This window comes from Ovis aries, chromosome 4 (genome assembly GCF_016772045.2).
Source record: "Ovis aries strain OAR_USU_Benz2616 breed Rambouillet chromosome 4, ARS-UI_Ramb_v3.0, whole genome shotgun sequence".
Taxonomy (NCBI): Eukaryota; Metazoa; Chordata; class Mammalia; order Artiodactyla; family Bovidae; genus Ovis; species Ovis aries.
Window position 1 is genome coordinate 119,753,976 of NC_056057.1, and position 17,596 is coordinate 119,771,571.

Here is a 17,596-nt window from a genome sequence, read left to right on the forward strand (position 1 = left end):
GCTGAGTCATTTCTGTAAGGATCAGCGAGGACGCATTTAGAAAAGCCAGGTGGACCAGACAGACGCGGAGCAGCTTCCACAGGCTGGTCTCAGCCGTCCCTACAGCGACCACAGCCAACGATTTAAGGCCCACCGTAGCTCCTTATAGGCTCTGCCCAACTAACTGTGACATCCTCTTACCAATGTCAAGCCATCATGACGGAACATTTAATTATTAAGAACAGCAGCCAATACTTAGGAGCATCTGATGTTTTGGGCCCTGCGCTACGACAGTGGCTTGGCGGCCCCGCTCAGAGCCCTGGGCACAAGGCACATGTGTGCAGGTGAGAAGCCACCCGGGTCCCCCTACACGGCTCGTGGGTGGGATGCCCACTTTCTGACTGGCACAGGTCACGGCTACCGTTGCCTAACCCTTTTCACAAGCACAGGCCCTGCCCGTCCCATGCATGGGAAGGAGTGTGGAATCGCAAGGAAACCGCAGCTCTGCTCAGCTCACAGTGGGGGCTCAGAGCCCACGTGCTTGCCCAGCACCGGCGGCTCTGCCAAAACCTCCCCAAAGGTGGAGCTCGCTGGGCCGCGGGAAACCCGCAGGGCTGAGAGCTGGGACGGGCACAGCAGAACCAGCATCTTTAAGAAATTTTCCCAAACTGTTTTCTTCCTTCCAACGTGATCAAGCCGCATTCTTAAAGCCCCGACGTCTCACTCGTGGTTCCTTATCTGGCTCACTGTCCTCACTAAGCACCGTAAAAACAGGTAACAATTTTAAACAAGCCCCTTAGTTTGTCTCAGAGGCTCTGATATTGCAAGGCTCTGTCAACTAGCACAGGGGCTCCCCGTGAAGACAGGTGCCCTCCATTGGCTGTAACTGATCAGGCCATCTGGGAAGCAAGGCTCACAAAGTGGCGACGGGTGAGGACTCAGGAGCCAGCTGGCCTGGGGTTCAGACCCTGTGCTCCGTGGGTCCCGGGCAGGTTACCCAGCCCCTCTGTGCTTTAGCTTCCTCATCAGCAAAGCGGGAATACTAACAGTGCCTCCTCCCCAGGACTGTCGTAAGGACTAAACGAGCTGCTGTTGTTCAGCTGCTCAGTCGAATCCGACTCTTTGCAACTCCACGGACTGAAGGCGTCCCTGTCCTTGACCATCTCCCAGAGCTTTCTCACACTCACGCCCATCGACTCGGCGACGCTGTCGGGCCATTGCATCCTCTGCCGCCCGCTCTCCGCCCACTCTCAATCTTTCCCAGCATCAGCGTCTTTTGTATTCGGTGGGCAAGAATTTTTAAAAACACCTATAAAATGCTTAGAACAATACTTGCCATAGGGAAGTATAAGAGCAGTGCCTACTGCTACTATCTCTGTTGTTATTACCAATTTAAACCAGTAAGTCTCTTTGCAAGCTATATACGTAAAACTGGTCTCATCTTAAAATGACATCTTAGATACCTACTCATGCTATCTGTAATCTAGACAGAACTAAGTCGGCTTGAGTTTCTGAGGCCATGCCACACTTCTGCACCTGAGACAAGAAGGCAGTGTTCAAATGCTTGACTCGACACCCCGGTGTTGGAAAATCCCGAACCACCCGACTAGAGTCACTGGGAAATCAGAACCCTTGGAGCAGGCAGAGGGGAGGCGGCAGCGACGAGGACCTGCACTCACAGCCAGTGCTACAGCTCGCCGGCATGTCCCCAGGTCGCGTCCTCACCTCCCTGTGCCTGGGCCCCCGAGCTCTGGAGCGGAGGGGGGCATCTCCCCTGCCCCCAGGTCTAGGGCTGCTGACAGCAAGGACTCTGCACCCGCCTCCTGACTCTACCCCCTAACTTCGAGGCCTGATGAGATGCCATGGTGAGGACTAGAAAGAGCAAAGAAGTGGGTCGCTGCTGAGAAGCAGAGGCGGGAGGGGAGCGTGCAGGTGCGGGCAGGAGGGCCAGGCTGCAGCCAGGCTCCACGTGCTGCCCGACACCCCCCTCCCAGCACAGGGCCACACACCAGCCTCCAGCGTGTCCAAGAGAAGCGCCTGCAATTAGAATGAGCATCTCACTCAGGAATGAGGTTTGGACATGACCGGGAATACACAGGCTATCTGCAGTCTCAAGTGGTTGTCATTACGTGCAGACCGAGGATGTAACAACCTGTATTTGCTCACACAGAACACGTCTGAGACCCAAGGTTAAAAACCATCCATCTATTCCACACAGCAATGAAGACGCACCCAATGAGAGCTTGAAAAATCCACTATACATTTCACTCCTTACCGACCCAAACCTGGCTCAAGTCCTCTGATGGAAAGAAACTTTCAGATGAGCAAAGAGTTGATACAGACATTGAAAAGTTTAATACTTTACTCAAAAATTTTCAGACATCTTACAAATACCCAGAAGCTCTTCTGGATGTGTGCCCTGAAACTGGTGTAAGTTAAAAGTGATATTCTTTTATTTAAAGGAACTTTTTTCTCTTCTCCCCTTGACCTGGTCTGCTCAAAGCAAGCCAAGTTTCAGTAAAAATCAAAACCTCTAACTAATGCTTAAATAGGTATAATTACCAGTAAAACTGAAGAAAGCCATTTTTTATAAATTTTTCTCAGTATGTGGATCTTATGCTGAGAATTCACCCATACTAGACTGCTTGTATTTACTGAGGGTCATTTAGAATCACAAAATGTTCTTTTGTTTTAAAACTAAGCTGCATTTTAACAAGAGAAACTCAGAAGGAAATGGAGAGGTCTAAATTAAGAAGTATGCACATGGAGCGGAGGTTACTTTTTCTTATAATTTTGCTTCTTAGTGGAAATTTTTAATGTCAAATATATACAGCCTATTTTTCATAAATTTCTCTCCCCAAAACCTTTAGATTCAACAATTTGAGAAAACTATTCTTTTGCTTTTGTCTGAACACAGACTCTACTGCCACACACCCAGTGCACGTGGGCACACGCATTTCTGGCGGCCTCGTGATATGAGGCGCGTGAGGGGCCCGCCGCCTCCTCCTGCGTGCACAATTTCTGGCGCTCTAACCTAGCGGAGGGTGACACAGAGTAGCATGGCATAGTTTTCACTCAGTGGACTTGAGGTCAAGAACCTGTCCCTGTAACTATTTACAATTTAATAACTGAATGAGCGTGAGGTCATGACACACTGCAGAACTGTCCTGACACCACAAATGTTGGCCGATGCTGTGTGTTCTGGCGTTAAATGATCGCTTTTGTAAGTCTGAGGTTTAACTTGGCATGTGCAGAAGTGACCGAAGGCAAAAGAAGGGGTTTCTACCACAGATGATTTACGGTTCCACAATGGACACAGGAGCACAGGGAATTACGGGATTCCTGAAAAAAATGTTTTAAAAAAACTGAGTGTACATACAGCCTATAAGGCAAAACCTAAGTTCCAAGTGTCTTCAACACTGGCAACTATGTGTGCGAGGTAATGCTGAACTATCTACACACAGACTGTCAGAAAGCATGGTGACGTAACCCACCCTACCATAGCTATTACACTGGGCAGCAGACGGGTTCCTGTGGCACTCTACCAAGGCTCAGGTTACAAGAGTTTTGTATTTTTCCCTTAACTCAAGTTCCAGTCAGTATCCAGGAACATAAGTCAGAACTATGCTTTTGTTTTTTTCTTGAAGGAAGTAGAAAACATCATTTGCAACCATCACAGTTTCAATGCAGCCACTGCAACACCACCTATAAACTTCCATTTTTCTGCAGAAACTGCCCATCTGAGGACTAAGGAAGGATGCCTTTCGTGTCTACACTTTGAATGGACTATATAATGAGATTTAAATGAATCCTTAGAAAGCCCCAAAGTCGCCTTTTCTCACATTCTCACGGCTGCACAGCTGAAGCAAGCAAGCATGTCCCCCAGAAGACGCGCTGCCCGGAGGAGCCTGCGCTTGGCTGGAAACGACAAGGTCCACCCAAAGGCAAACAATGAGGAGACGACCTGCGGCAGCCACGCCCTCAAACTGTGAAGACGGGGACACGGACCGGCCCAGGCCCAACACGTGGACCACGGCCAGCGGGACGGCCCGGCTGGCGGGAATGTCGCGAGTGTGGAGTGCTTGCTCCCGACTGCAGAGTGGCGCTGCGGCCTCACAGTGCTTTCTGATGCCCATTTGCAGAAGGCTTTGCTGTGTCTGAATCCCTCGGCGTATCTGATAAGTGCAGTTTATGAAGCCCTGCAGAAAAATGAAGAAAACGTAAGAACTGACGCACTGCTGAGAGGCTGGGCAGAACATGAGGTGCTCCTGAGGAGACTGCCGCGTGGCCTACTCCCTGCACCAAGAAAGGGCTCTGTGCCCCACTGGCAGCGCCCAGGGCCTCCGCTGAAGACAGCTGCCCAGCGGGAAGCCAAGCCTCCCCTCATGCTGGAGCCGCCGCTCACCCAGCCTCCCACAGGCCCAGCTCAGCTTCCTCCGCTGAGGGCAGAGCCCCTGCCCTCCACACAGCCCCCGCCCCGCCCCACCCCCAACCTCGGCCCCAGGAGCAACTTCTAATGAAACCACTCCTGCAGGCTTATCCCCATCCTCAAGTGCCCTTCTTGGGGAATAACCTGAAACAAGGATGATCCCATTTTTGTTTTAAAATACACTCATACATACACACTCACAGGAAAATGCAGGGAAAACACACTAAGACATTAAGCGTGCAAGTAAAAAGAAAAGCAATGGAGAATATTACCAAGAAGAAGGGAAGGACAAAGAGCAACCTGAACACAGAGTACACGATTACCCCTGCCTCGTGAGCTGCACTCCTTCCCCTCTACCACACGGCGATTACTCAGCAGGGCACCCGGCACACTGAGCAGTACTGTGCCTTTCTGGGCAGAAAAGGCAGGGATTTTTAAGAGCTTAACTGGTATTGAAGCTCTGAGCACTTTAACAAAACGAAGCATAAAGATGTTTAAGAATACATAAGCGGCACATCCATGGAACAGGTTTCCAGGGAACGATTTTCATGAGGCTCAGACATTTATAAAGATATACTTGGATGACTTTTCCCCTAAAATTTCAGGTAGTTTTCTAGCTAACTTGATATACAATTTTATACCCCTCCCAAGCCAACACAACATGCCAAATTTTTAAATTTCTATGACCAGCACATCTTCATGGAAAAAAAGTGAAATTGAGCCTGTCTATGATGGATGACTGGGAAGGAAAATATAAGTCAGTCAAAAACAACACGCACGCACGCACACACGCTCGCTCACTCACTCACTCACTTCTGGTTTCAGGAGTGGCCGAGCCACTGAGTGACAAAAGGCACCTCCTGGACACTGGGCAGCCCGCTAACTCAGGCGGCTGCGGGGGGGCGGGCAGGCGCACGGCCACCAGGTGGTCAACTCTCGCAGACACTCAGCCCCTTCGGGGGCCATTATTCTGATGAGCTACTTTTCAAACCTGCGGGGGGGGGGCGGGTGCGCGGGAGCACAGGTTATCTATTCAGAAAAACTACAGTGTCTCTCTTCTGTAGAAATCATCACCGGCTCCACCATCACGGCAGCTGAATTCCCAGTGGCTGCCATGTGCCAGAGGCTCTATGAGAAAGACTCTGTGATTCTCAACCCACAGCAGCAGAGGAAAAAGCCCTCCCGCACCACCCCCAACACACAAAAGAAGAAAAAGAAAGGAGATGGTTAAATTTTATATTTTCTGATCAAATTATGATTCTCAGTGCAATTATATTAAGATTTCAGATCATTCACACATAATACACACTTAATGAGGATCTTTTTCTAGCTATCAAGCACTGCCTCCTTAGAGCACTCCAAAGAGTAACAGAAAGCATTAGGAAAGCTGTGCCTATGAGATGTTCTACATGACTCTTGATACCACCACTGCCTCTTATGGTCAAAGAACCAAGACAACACACATAAGCTTTACCTCCGGTTAGATTATGTCTTACTACTTTGATAAAGACTCCTTTAGCAAGATGACATCCAAAACACCCAACTCAAATGCCAGATTTACTGCAACTTATCCACCACCTCCTCATTTTAGTGGCTGGTGAGTAGGAATTTATCTCAGACTATGGTAACTACTATTGCTGACGCTACAACAGGCTGCAATAGGATACAACAAGCGAAAACATGAACTTGGAACTCTAAACATCTGGCTAAGAGAACTGTTTGATTCCCATTTCATCTTCAGATTTAAATCTGACCAGCATTATGGAACCTGGGCATTAAAATCCCCAAGGTGTCTGGGGCTTCAGCTGAAATGAGATGTAACTCTTCCCTTTCTGCCCAGTATTTCATCAGCCACTCTCCTAGGATAAATTCACAGTAAAACAGACATGAGTAGATAATCTGAAGTCCTTTTTCCTTACCAGTGGTCGTCCTTTCAAGCATCAGGATTGGAAAGCTTGGTGGTGTGTAAAGCTTTACTGCGGTCTGCCTGGCAGACACCCCTGTACGTGCAAACAGGGCCTCAAGGCACCACCGCCCGCTGCATTCTGCAAGAGCCCAGAGCCATAGAGGCGCACGGAGTCTGCGCTCACACGGCGTCAATTCAGGCAAACGGGCTCATGGCAGGACTTCCTAGCAATGGATCACTGCCTTCCCCTCTTTTATAAAATTACACACCCTAAACCCAAGAAGGGTTAGAAACAAGACAGTTTACACTGTCCTGGTATTCCCAAAATACAAAGCCTGAAATATGCTTATCATTAACGTTGAAGCGAGCATGAGGAATACGGTCATGGGCGATGTCTGCCCCTTCTCTAGCTTGGCCAAATCTATGAGGTTTAATACTGGCTCAGTGCATATGTCTCAATGCACATGACTCATGGAATACGTGAGAAATGCCCTCTCTCTTGTTAATGCCAAACACTAATGCTTTTAGTCCGAATTATTATCTGACTTATGAAGAGAAGTGTAATTGTGGGTCAGCCTGAAACTTACAAAATCCAATTCTCAAAAAAAATCTTAAACTACTAAGAGGCATCATTACCAGAATGTAAGCCTTGCACCTCACGCTCAGTTCACCGCCACTGCCCTCAGCAGCATGGGAGAGCTACTGCTCCTTGAGCTCTCCCGGGCATCAGGACTTCCCTTAGGCCCTGACGAGAACTGTTCTAGTTAATATTCACAGCAGTTCTGAAGATGATATTATCACTGTTTTATAGATGAGAAAGATGAAGCTTAATGAAGCAATTTTATACAGGTACAGAACCAATAAGCAGTGGGTCAGGAATGTGACCTCAAAGGTCACACATTCGGAAAATGAACAGGTGAAGACTTAAAATCAGCTGAAAAGTTAAAACTATTAAAAAGTAGAAGGAGAGAAAAAGTCCCCATAACCCTCAGGATTACCTAGGGCCTTGAAAAGCTCTTCTCGCACAGCGGAGGTGAACTTTCTGACCAGACACAAGGTGGTCACAATGGCAAACAGCAGATTGTAGGATAGCACAATGTAGAAATTTCCCAGCCAATTAAACCTTCCGAAGTCTCCAAGCAGATCGAATCTAGTGATTCCTGTTAAAATAAACAAAACAGCCCTTAATAAATCAGGTACAATATATTTATATAAATTACATTTACCAAGATAAAGTACAAATCAGGTCAAATTCCACGGCCTTCCTCATTTCTGTGAGTGGGAATCCTGGGCTACCACACAGTCATGACCCTGCGGCCAACCCCAGTCAGCCTAGGCAGCTGTCCGCGTCAGTCTCTGGCAGTGGCGAGCAGCGAAGCTGCAACGGGCCATTCGCTCAGCATTTCCCCACGTCCACAAGAAACCCGCTGTGCTGCTCCTGTGTGGAAGCTGGGTGCGGCCCATTCCCCGAAACAGGGAATGAGGGTTGTGTGGAAGAGACGCTGACAAACCCCCTCCCGCACCAACCCTCGTCCCACCTCCCTGCAGGGCCCAGCTCACACGCCACCTCCTCCAAGAGGCCACCTGCCTCCTCTACCCTGAACAGCTGACCTGCCAAGGTCCTCCACCCTGGAAATGTTTCTTCAAGGCACACACTATCTGAATGTTTCTTTTCCTTTGTGGCTCAGTTACTGCCCACTTTCCCGCAGAATTATAAGAATAGGGACTCTGTTGTTTTCAGCCCTATGATCCCAGAACCCAGAGCGATGCCTTGCACATACTTAAAACTTCCCACTTAACAAGTAAACAGACAGAGTGGTTCCTTTCCAAGGGGAAGAAAACACACATTCATATGTGAACTGCACGCTGCGGTCCTGTGGAGTGAGCGGCCAAGGCTGACATGCAGTGTCACGCTGCTGTGTATGCTGAACTGCAGTGCGGTTGGATTATACATGCATCACCACTTAAACACACCTGTGACATGTAAAAAGCAAGCCTTATTTTTCAAAAAAGGCTGAACAGTCATTCTATTCAACGAGCACGTGCCCTAGGCTCAATACTTCTTGGAAAGTTTGCATATGGAAGGATTTTTCTGACTATTGGAACATAAATAAATAAGTAAAAACAGCATTCAAATGGTCAGTCAAGTGAGAGATGACGGGACTATTGATGTTCTTTAAGGAAGAGACTGGAGAGCTAATCATGGCCATATAAAATTTTAACCACTACGGACTTGTATATCCAAAAACATGCACCTTTCATTTTGTGGGTGGCCTAAGAATTTCAAGAACAACTTTGACTAAACTCAACGTCACCTCATCAGCTAACTTTCAAACTCAACTCTCATCCCCACTCAGTGCAGTCCCATCACCTCCTATCTGGACACTACGGAAGCAGCTCGCGCAGACGACAGAAAATAGCAGGCGTCAGAAAGCAGGCCTCGTGTGACCACATGCATCCAGGGCCAACGCGTCGGAATCTGAGCGACAAAAGTCTGCCAAAGTCGGTTACGGAAGCGCAAGATTCACGGGAATGCACAGCGGCATGCTGCTTCAGAGAAGGCAGAAGGGGCCCAGACCCCAGCACCACGCATAGCGCAGGTCACACCACGAGGTCATGGCAACGATCCGGCGGCAGTTTCTCTGAGTGAAGACTTACTAAGACTTTGTTAAAAGGAACATATGTCTAATTATATGTATTGTTTTTCAAATGAACTATCACTTAATCTAACCTAGGGAGTTATCTGTAAACAAGAAGCAGCCCTCCCAAAACACACTTCAGTGGTTTCACGGCCCGGAGATCCCACATAAGCATCTGTGATCTTCGGAGCCCAAGACTCCTGAGCACCCGCGGAGGGACCCACACGCGTGCACACACAGCTGTGCACGGCATGAAGGGCATGTACAGAGCAGCGGACAGACCCCAGGATAAAAGCCCTCGCCCAGATGCTCTATACGAGTCTGATCTGGTCTCAAAAAGGTTTGATCACACACCATTAGCAAAAATAAAATCAGAGTATATATACCCATTACATGTGTATTTTATTTGTAAACTATATACTCACTGACCTATATATTATTTTATACACAAAATTAAGACTTAAAAAATTATAGCAATAAAAATAAATACAAGTTCTGATAGCTTCTCCACACAGCCCAACGACTTACTTTGTGAATTCATGGGGAAACCAACTCCACTTTGGAAACCTCTGCTACATGGAAACTAGTAATTCAGCGTCACCCAGAACTTGCTCTGTGTCACGCACCCCATGAGAGGAAAGCCAGGGGCAGTAAGTGAGAATTCACACAGTCAGACTGGAAGGTACGTTATCAACAACAGAAAGGTGCTTTCACTAGAACTTTGCAGTGGGCTCACCCTGGTATCTGGAGAGTCAGGTCAAGACCCAGTGGGAAACATAAGGAGAAGAGCAACCCCTCTTGTTAGAGGCTCTGGCCACAGACACCCCAGGTTGGCCTCAGACAGAAACCCAGAAGCCTGGTGTTAACTATGGAGGCACTGAGGCTTCAGATGAAACATCAGAGATTATAGAAGCAAGTTCCAGAAGACACTGTTGTTCAGAATTTACTGTTTTAGAAATATAATATCAGCTAAGTACCTCAAAAGCTCTTCAATTCTGAAAATCTTCTAATAGACAAAAAGAAGTCCTAAATAAACACTTTTCTAAAATGTCTGAGGATTGTGTCACAGTAATAATTCAACTGTAAAAAGTACTTATTTCTTTTCCAGTTTTACTGAAATACAATTTACACATCACTGCATGAGTTTAACAGGTACAGCATGTTTTAACTCACATACACCATGAAATGATTATTAAGATCAGTGAACATGCATCACCTCCAACAGATACAAATTTTAAAAGTTTCAAAATTTTTTTCCGTCTGATGAAAACTCTTAGGATTTACTCCCTTAACAACTTTCCTACGTAACACACAGCAAATAATTATATTCGTCATGCTGCACATCACGTTCCTAGATTCTTCTCATAACTGGACATTTGTACCTGCGGATGACCTTCACCCAATTCCCCCTCTTCTACCTCCTGCCTCTGGTAACCACACATCTGATCTTTCTTCCTAGGAGTTTGCTTCAAAGTGTCATCAACTGAAAACACTGCGTAAGTTCCCATGGTGTGACACTGTGGTTTGCTATTTCTGTGCATCTCAAAGTGGTCACCATCTAGTTACTGACTATATTCCCCACACTGTGCATTTGAGATCCTGTGAGCTTTGCAAATCTCATCTCCTGCACCTATTTCCTTCTTCCACTCACAATCTAGCCCCGGAAACCACCTGTCTGCTCTCTGTATCTGTAACTCTGATTCTTTTTCGCTGTTCATTTTTGTCTTCTAGAGTTCATATGTAAGTGAAATCACATAGTATTTGTCATTCTCTGACCTATTTTATCAAGCATAATACCCTCTAGGTCTACCCATGTTGTCACAAACGGCAATATGTTAGTCTTTTCCACCTGAGTAGTGTGTGTATGCATGTGTGTGCGTGTGTGTGTGCGTGTGTGTGTGTGTGTGCGCGTGTGTATGTACCACATCTCTGTCCATTCATCTTTTCATGGGTGCTTAGCCTGCTTCTGAACCTTGACTACTGTAAATCATGCTGCCATCAACACAGGGGCACATATTTACTTTCTAATTAGGGATTTGATTTTCTTCAGAAAAGGACCCAGGAGTAAGACTGCTGGATCATACGGTAGCTCTATTTTTAGTTTTTTAGGGAACTTCCATACTGTTCTCCACAATGGCTGCACCAGTCAACATTCCCATCAATGGAGCAGGAGGGTTCCTTTCTCTCCACACTGTTTGATGATGGCCATTCTGGCCAGTGTGAGGTGATGCCTCAGTGTAATTTTGATGTGCATTTCTCTAATAATTAATGATGTTGAGCATCTTTTTATGTGTTTTTTGACCATCTGTATGTCTTCTTTGGAGAAATGTCTATTTAAATCTGCCCATTTTTGGACTGGGGTGTTTGGTTTCTTGGCATTGATCCTTTGGATATTTTGGATATTAACTCCTTATTGGATATATCATTTGCAAACATTGTTTCCATTCAGTGGGCAGCCTTTCCATTTTGTTGAGTTTCCTTCATTGTGAAAAGCTTTTTAGTTTGATGTAGTCCCATGTGCTTATTTTTGCTTTTGTTCCCCTTGCCTGAGGAAACAGGTCTCCCAAAAATACTGCAAAGACCAATGCTGGCAAGCACGCTGCCTGCGCTTTCCTCTGGAAGTTTACGGCTTCGGGTCTGACACTTGCATCTCTAGCCTGTGTTGCGTTTACTTTCGTGCGTGATGTGAGAGCACGGATCAGTCTCTTCTGCATGCAGCTGTCCAGTTTTTTCAACATCATCTACTGAAGTGGCTTTCTTTTCCTCATTGTGTATTCTCGCCTCCTCTGTCACAGATTAACTGACCATAGGTGGACGGATTCATTTCTGGGCTTTCTATTCTGCTCCATTGATATATATGTCTATTTTTGTGCCAGTACCATGCTGTTCTGATGGATGTAGTACTGTGGTATCGTTTAAAATCAGGGCACACTGACCTCCTTAATCTTCTTTCTCAAAACTGTTTTGGTACTTCAGTATCTTTTGTATAGTTCCACATGAAGTTTAGAATTATTTGTTCTAGTTTTGTGAAAAATGTCATTGGTATTTCGACTGTACTGAATCTGTAGATTCTCTTTGGTAGTATGGTCATTTTAACAGTGTTAATTCTTCCAATCCATGAACATTGTATTTCCCTTCATCTGTTTTTGTTGCTTTCAATTTCTTTCATCAACGTCATAGTTTTCTGAGCATGGCTCTTTAATCTCCTTATTTAGAAATACTCAGGTATTTTGCTCTTTTTGATACAATAGTAAATTGGATTATTTTTTAAATTAATTTTTCTGATTGGTTTTAGTGTGGAGATATGCAACAGATTTCTGTCTACTGATTGCTATATATTAACATTACATCCTGGAACTTTATGGAGTTCATTGATAAGCTCTAGTGGTTTTTTGGCAGTGTTTGTAGGATTCTATTAGTATATGTCATCTGAAAACAGGATGGTTTTACTTTTTCTCTACTTTAGGTTCCTTTTAGTTATTTTTTCTCGTCTCACTGCTGTGGCTAGGTTTTCACATAGTGTGTTGAATAAAAGTGGCAGGAGTGGGCATCCTTATCTTGTTCCTGATCTTTAATGAAATGCTTTCAACTTTTCAACACTGAGTTTGATGTCAGTTGTGAGTTTATCGTATACTGCCTTTATTATGTTGAGGTATGTTCCCTCTACCCAATTTGGGCAGACTTTTTATCATAAATGGATGCTAAATTTTGTCAGAAGATTTTTCTGTATCTACTGAGATAATCATATGATTTGCATACTTCAAGTTTCTTAATTTGATATATCACATTGATTTGCAGATATTTAACCATCCTTGCTTACATCCCTGGAATAAATCCCACTTGATCACAGTGTGCGATCCTTTTAATGTACTGTTGAATTCCCTTTGCTAAAATTTTGTTGAGGATTTTTGCACATGCTGACTCAAGTGATATTGGACAATAATTTTTGTGTGTGATATCTCTGTCTGATTTTAATACCAGGGATACCAGGGTGGCAGTGTGCCTTCCTAAGCAACTGTTTGGAATGTTTGAAAAGGGCAGGTGTTAACTCTTCTCCAAATGTTTGTTAGAATTCACCTGTGAAGCCGTCTGGTCCTGGGCTTGTGTTTGTTGGAGTTCTCATTTCTGTTTCTATTTCATTACTGGTACCTACCAGTACGTATTTTCTGTATTTTCCTGGTTCAGTCCTGGGAGACTGTACATCCCTAGGAACTTGTCCACTTCTTTTAGGCTGTCCATTTTATTGGGACATACAGTTCTTCTTAGTAATCTCTTATGATCCTTTGTAGTTCTGTGGTGTAGGTTGTAATGTCTTCTTTATAATTTCTGATATTTGGGCCCTCACATTTTTTCCATAATCAGTCTGAGTAAAGGTTTATCAATTTTGTTTCTTTTCAAAACACCAGCTCTCAATTTCATTGATTTCTATTTTCTTTTTAAGTTTCATTTGATTTTTTTTTGCTCTAATTTTTCATGGCTGTTTCCTTCTACTAATTTTGTTTTTGTTTGCTCTCCTTTCTCTATAAGATTCTTTATCTGAAAATTCTCTTGTTTCCTGAGGTAGGCCTGTATCACTATAAATGTCCCTCTTAGAATTGCTTTTCCTGAATCCCATAGATTTTGGCTCACTGTTTTGTCTATAGGTATTTTAAAATTTCTCCTTTGATTTCATCAATAACCCATTGGTTGCTTAGGAACATGTTGCTTAGCCTCCATATGTTTCTGCTCTGGGAAGTTTTTTGTTTTTTATACACTTTTATTTTCTCTGCAAAGATGATTCAGAGAATTTCTCTTTTGGCTACACCACACAGCATGTGGGGTCTCAAGCAGGGATCAAAACTATGCCCCCTGCAGTGGAAGCATGGATTCTTAGCCACTGGACAAACCAGGGAAGTCTCAGGAATTTTTTAAAGATTGTAGTTGCTTTCTAGTTTCAAAGCATTGCTGTTAGAAAAGATGCTTAATATGATTTCAATTTTCATAAATTTACCAAGACTTGTTTTGAGGCTTAGCATGTGATCTATTCTGAAAACTGTTCCTTGGGCACTTGAAAAGAATGTGTATTCTGCTTTTGGATGGAATAACCTATATAAGTATATATAAATACACACACACACATATATATACACACACACACACACACACACACACACACACACATATATACAGGAGGGAGGCCTGGCATGCTACAGTTCATGGGGTCACAAAAAGATGGACACAACTGGGTGACTGAACTATAATGTCCATTTGGACTAGTGTACTTTTTTTATTAATACCAGCACTGACGAGAAAACAGCAATACTTAAAAGTTTTAACAACTTATTGACCAGAGATGTATTAATATATCTTTTGTTACCCAAACACTGATCAAAGTGTTTCACTATTCACTTACATAACAAATAGTCAGCCACAGGCACAAATTTCTGCAAAAATCCCCTGGGTGAATAACATGTTAATAAGACTTGTACAAATGTAAAACACTTCATAATCTCTATTTCTGAAAGACATAAAAAGGTACTAAGGCAGCAAATGTAAAAATACTACTAACCATAAGATAATTTTAATTATTTAATGTTATTGAACTGTCCTTGACATGGAACAACAGACTGGTTCAAAACTGGGACAGGAGTACATCAAGGCTATATATAGTCACCTTGCTTATTGAACTTATATGCAGAGTACATCATGTGAAATGCCAGGCTGGATGAAACACAAGCTGGAATCAAGACTGCCAAGAGAAATATCAATAACTTCAGATATGCAGATGACACCACCCTTATGGCAGAAAGCGAAGAGGAACTAAAGAGCCTTTTGATAAAGGTGAAAGAGGAGAATGAAAAAGTTGGCTTAAAGCTCAACATTCAGAAAACGAAGGAAGATCATGGCATCTGGTCCCATCACTTCATGGGAAATAGAAACAGTGGAAACAGTGGCAGACTTTATTTTTTTGGGCTCCAAAATCACTGCAGATGGTGACTGCAGCCATGAAATTAAAAGACGTTTACTCCTTGGAAGAAAAGTTATGACTAACCTAGATAGCATATTGAAAAGCAGAGACATTACTTTGCCAACAAAGGTCCGTCTAGTCAAGGCTATTGTTTTTGCAGTGGTCATGTATGGATGCGAGAGTTGGACTGTGAAGAAAGCTGAGTGCCAAAGAATTGATGCTTTTGAACTGTGGTGTTGGAGAAGACTCTTGAGAGTCCCTTGGACTGCAAGGAGATCCAACCAGTCCATTCTAAAGGAGATCAGCCCTGGGATTTCTTTGGAAGGAATGATGCTAAAGCTGAAACTCCAGTACTTTGGCTACCTCATGCGAAGAGTTGACTCACTGGAAAAGACTCTGATGCTGGGAGGGATTGGGGGCAGGAGGAGAAGGGGACGACAGAGGATGAGATGGCTGGATGGCATCACCGACTCGATGGACATGAGTCTGAGTGAACTCCGGGAGATGGTGATGGACAGGGAGGCTGGCATGCTGCGATTCATGAGGTCGCAAAGAGTCGGACACGACTGAGCGACTGAACTGAACTGAAAATATTCTTCACAATAGACCACAAAACCAGCTCCCTGCACTAGGATTAAACTGAAAATGTCTCATGCATAGTTTCTTGAATAAAGATCTTTTTTTTTATCCATACCTTTAAAAGAACTAAGGTACAAAACCTCACTTCAAGAAAGACCTGATTACTCCACCTGCAATATGAGTCAAGAGAATTTACGTTTGTTAGCCCACCTGAGTCAACTTTGACTTTTAGCAAGCATGTTCATGTTCCTTAACTAGCAAGAAGTTGTGAGAGAATATATAAAGCTTGACACACTAAAAGGGCCATTAAAGTAACTTTCTCAATAAATCATGTTTGCTGGCATACCATACAAATGGCTGCCATGTATATCCATGGCTTTAATGAAAGACTGCCAAAAAGAGCATATACATTTTGCTATAGAAAGCAAATTTATAAATTGAATGTTCTCTGATAAAATATTGGGATTAACACATTTTCCCCTCTCTGGATTCCCACAGTAGTATAAATTATTATCTTGACTAGATTTTTAAATTCCCTTCTCTAAAACCAGGGTTTTGATATAAAATTTACCTACACAGTGTCAAAAATTAAATGTGACTTAAAAAATATAAAATAATAAAATCCATAATTAATCATGAACATCATTAATTTCAGGACTAATGTAAATAAGCTCACTGTAAATTGTTTTATTTATTCACACACAATAATAAATTCTAAAACTAACAAGAGGTCCCACTTTTTAGGGGTAATGGAAGACAATGTTGTTAAAGGAAAGACTTTAAATCTGACCAGTCTTACTCTGCAAACAAGTTTTCATTATAGTACGTCAATTAGAAATATGTTCGTTGACATCAGAGTCCAGCCAGAGCTAAATAAAGGAGACAGCCTCTCACACTTTCATTAAGCAAAAAATTGGACAAGATATGCACACTTATGGTATTCAAGACCCTGGACATCTAGCATGAAGGTCAGTGATGCCAAGAGATGAGAAACAAGCCAAGCGGTCCTCTGTCTGCCACAGCTCCTACCTAAAGAGGGCTCCCTGAATGCAGAGCGGAAAGGAACAGGGACAGAATCCAGCCGCCTCACCGAGGTAAAGAGGTGCAGCTGGAGCTTGGGACAGCATAGCGGCTAGACAGCTGCACAGGGTGGGAACCTGGGAGGGAGACAGAGGACTCCTGAGCATTCAGCTGGGAACTGCCGAACACACTGGCTTGCGGAAAAGCAACCAGCCCAGAGACGACACAGGAGACAGAGTGGCTAGCAGGGCATCAGGGCAGTTGTAGCTGTGCTTCTCACACTTCAGGAGCTAGGAGACTGAGCCTGTTAGACAGGGACATGAGAGATACAGAACAGACCTCAATTAACCTTCTGCCGAGGAAAATTACAAGGCAGGACATGGCCAACACACGAGATGGAACTAATGGCAGACTAGACACCGCAAAAGAAAAGATCAGTAGACGTGAAGACACGATTAACAGACGCTATTCAAAATGAAACAGAAAGGAAAACAACATGAAACAAAAAAGAACACGGCACCAATGACTGCAAAAGAAGATGACTATCTCAACAGAGGAAGAAAAGCATCTAACAAAATCCAGCATCCGAGCCTGACAAGAACTCCAGCTAAGCAGGACAAGAAGGGAGCTTCCTCAACCTGTAAAAGGCGTCTACCAAAACAAACTAACGAAAACTACAGCTAATAACAGTTAGTGGTAAAAACCAGAATGCTTCCCCACTACAACGAGGACCAAGTCAAGAATATCTGCCCTCATCACTTCTATTCAGCACCGTACTGGAGGCTCTACACAATGCAACAGACAAGAAAAGCAAGTGAAAGCATCTGTACTGGAAAGGAAGAAGTAAAGCTGTCTTTATTCACAGAACCACAAACATCCAAGTAAAACATTCCATGAACCCTATAAAACAGATTCAACAGAACCAATAAATGAGCTGAGCAATGCCGAAAAAGATCAATACAGAGAAATCAACTGCATTTCTATGCACTACAAATGAACTATTGGAAACTAAACTTTTTAAAAACACCATTCACAAAAACATCAAATGCGTAAGACGTAAACAAAAAGCTACAAAAACTGGTGAAGACAAATCAGAG

General features: G+C 44.0%; 1 protein-coding gene across 11 annotated transcripts in view; it reads right to left on the reverse strand.

Annotated features, from left to right (window-relative positions):
* Positions 1-2,311: 2,311 nt before the first annotated feature.
* Positions 2,312-17,596, reverse strand: part of LMBR1 (limb development membrane protein 1) — a 129,930-nt gene continuing 114,645 nt past the window's right edge. For all 11 annotated transcript variants that reach the window (XM_027969067.2, XM_042249085.1, XM_060415231.1 and 8 more), the window contains 2 exons: positions 7,313-7,474; positions 2,312-4,178 (listed from right to left, as the gene is read on the reverse strand). In XM_027969067.2, the coding sequence (XP_027824868.1) occupies positions 4,093-4,178; positions 7,313-7,474 (248 nt within the window). In that variant the 3' untranslated portion in view covers positions 2,312-4,092. The remainder of the gene's footprint in view (positions 4,179-7,312; positions 7,475-17,596) is intronic.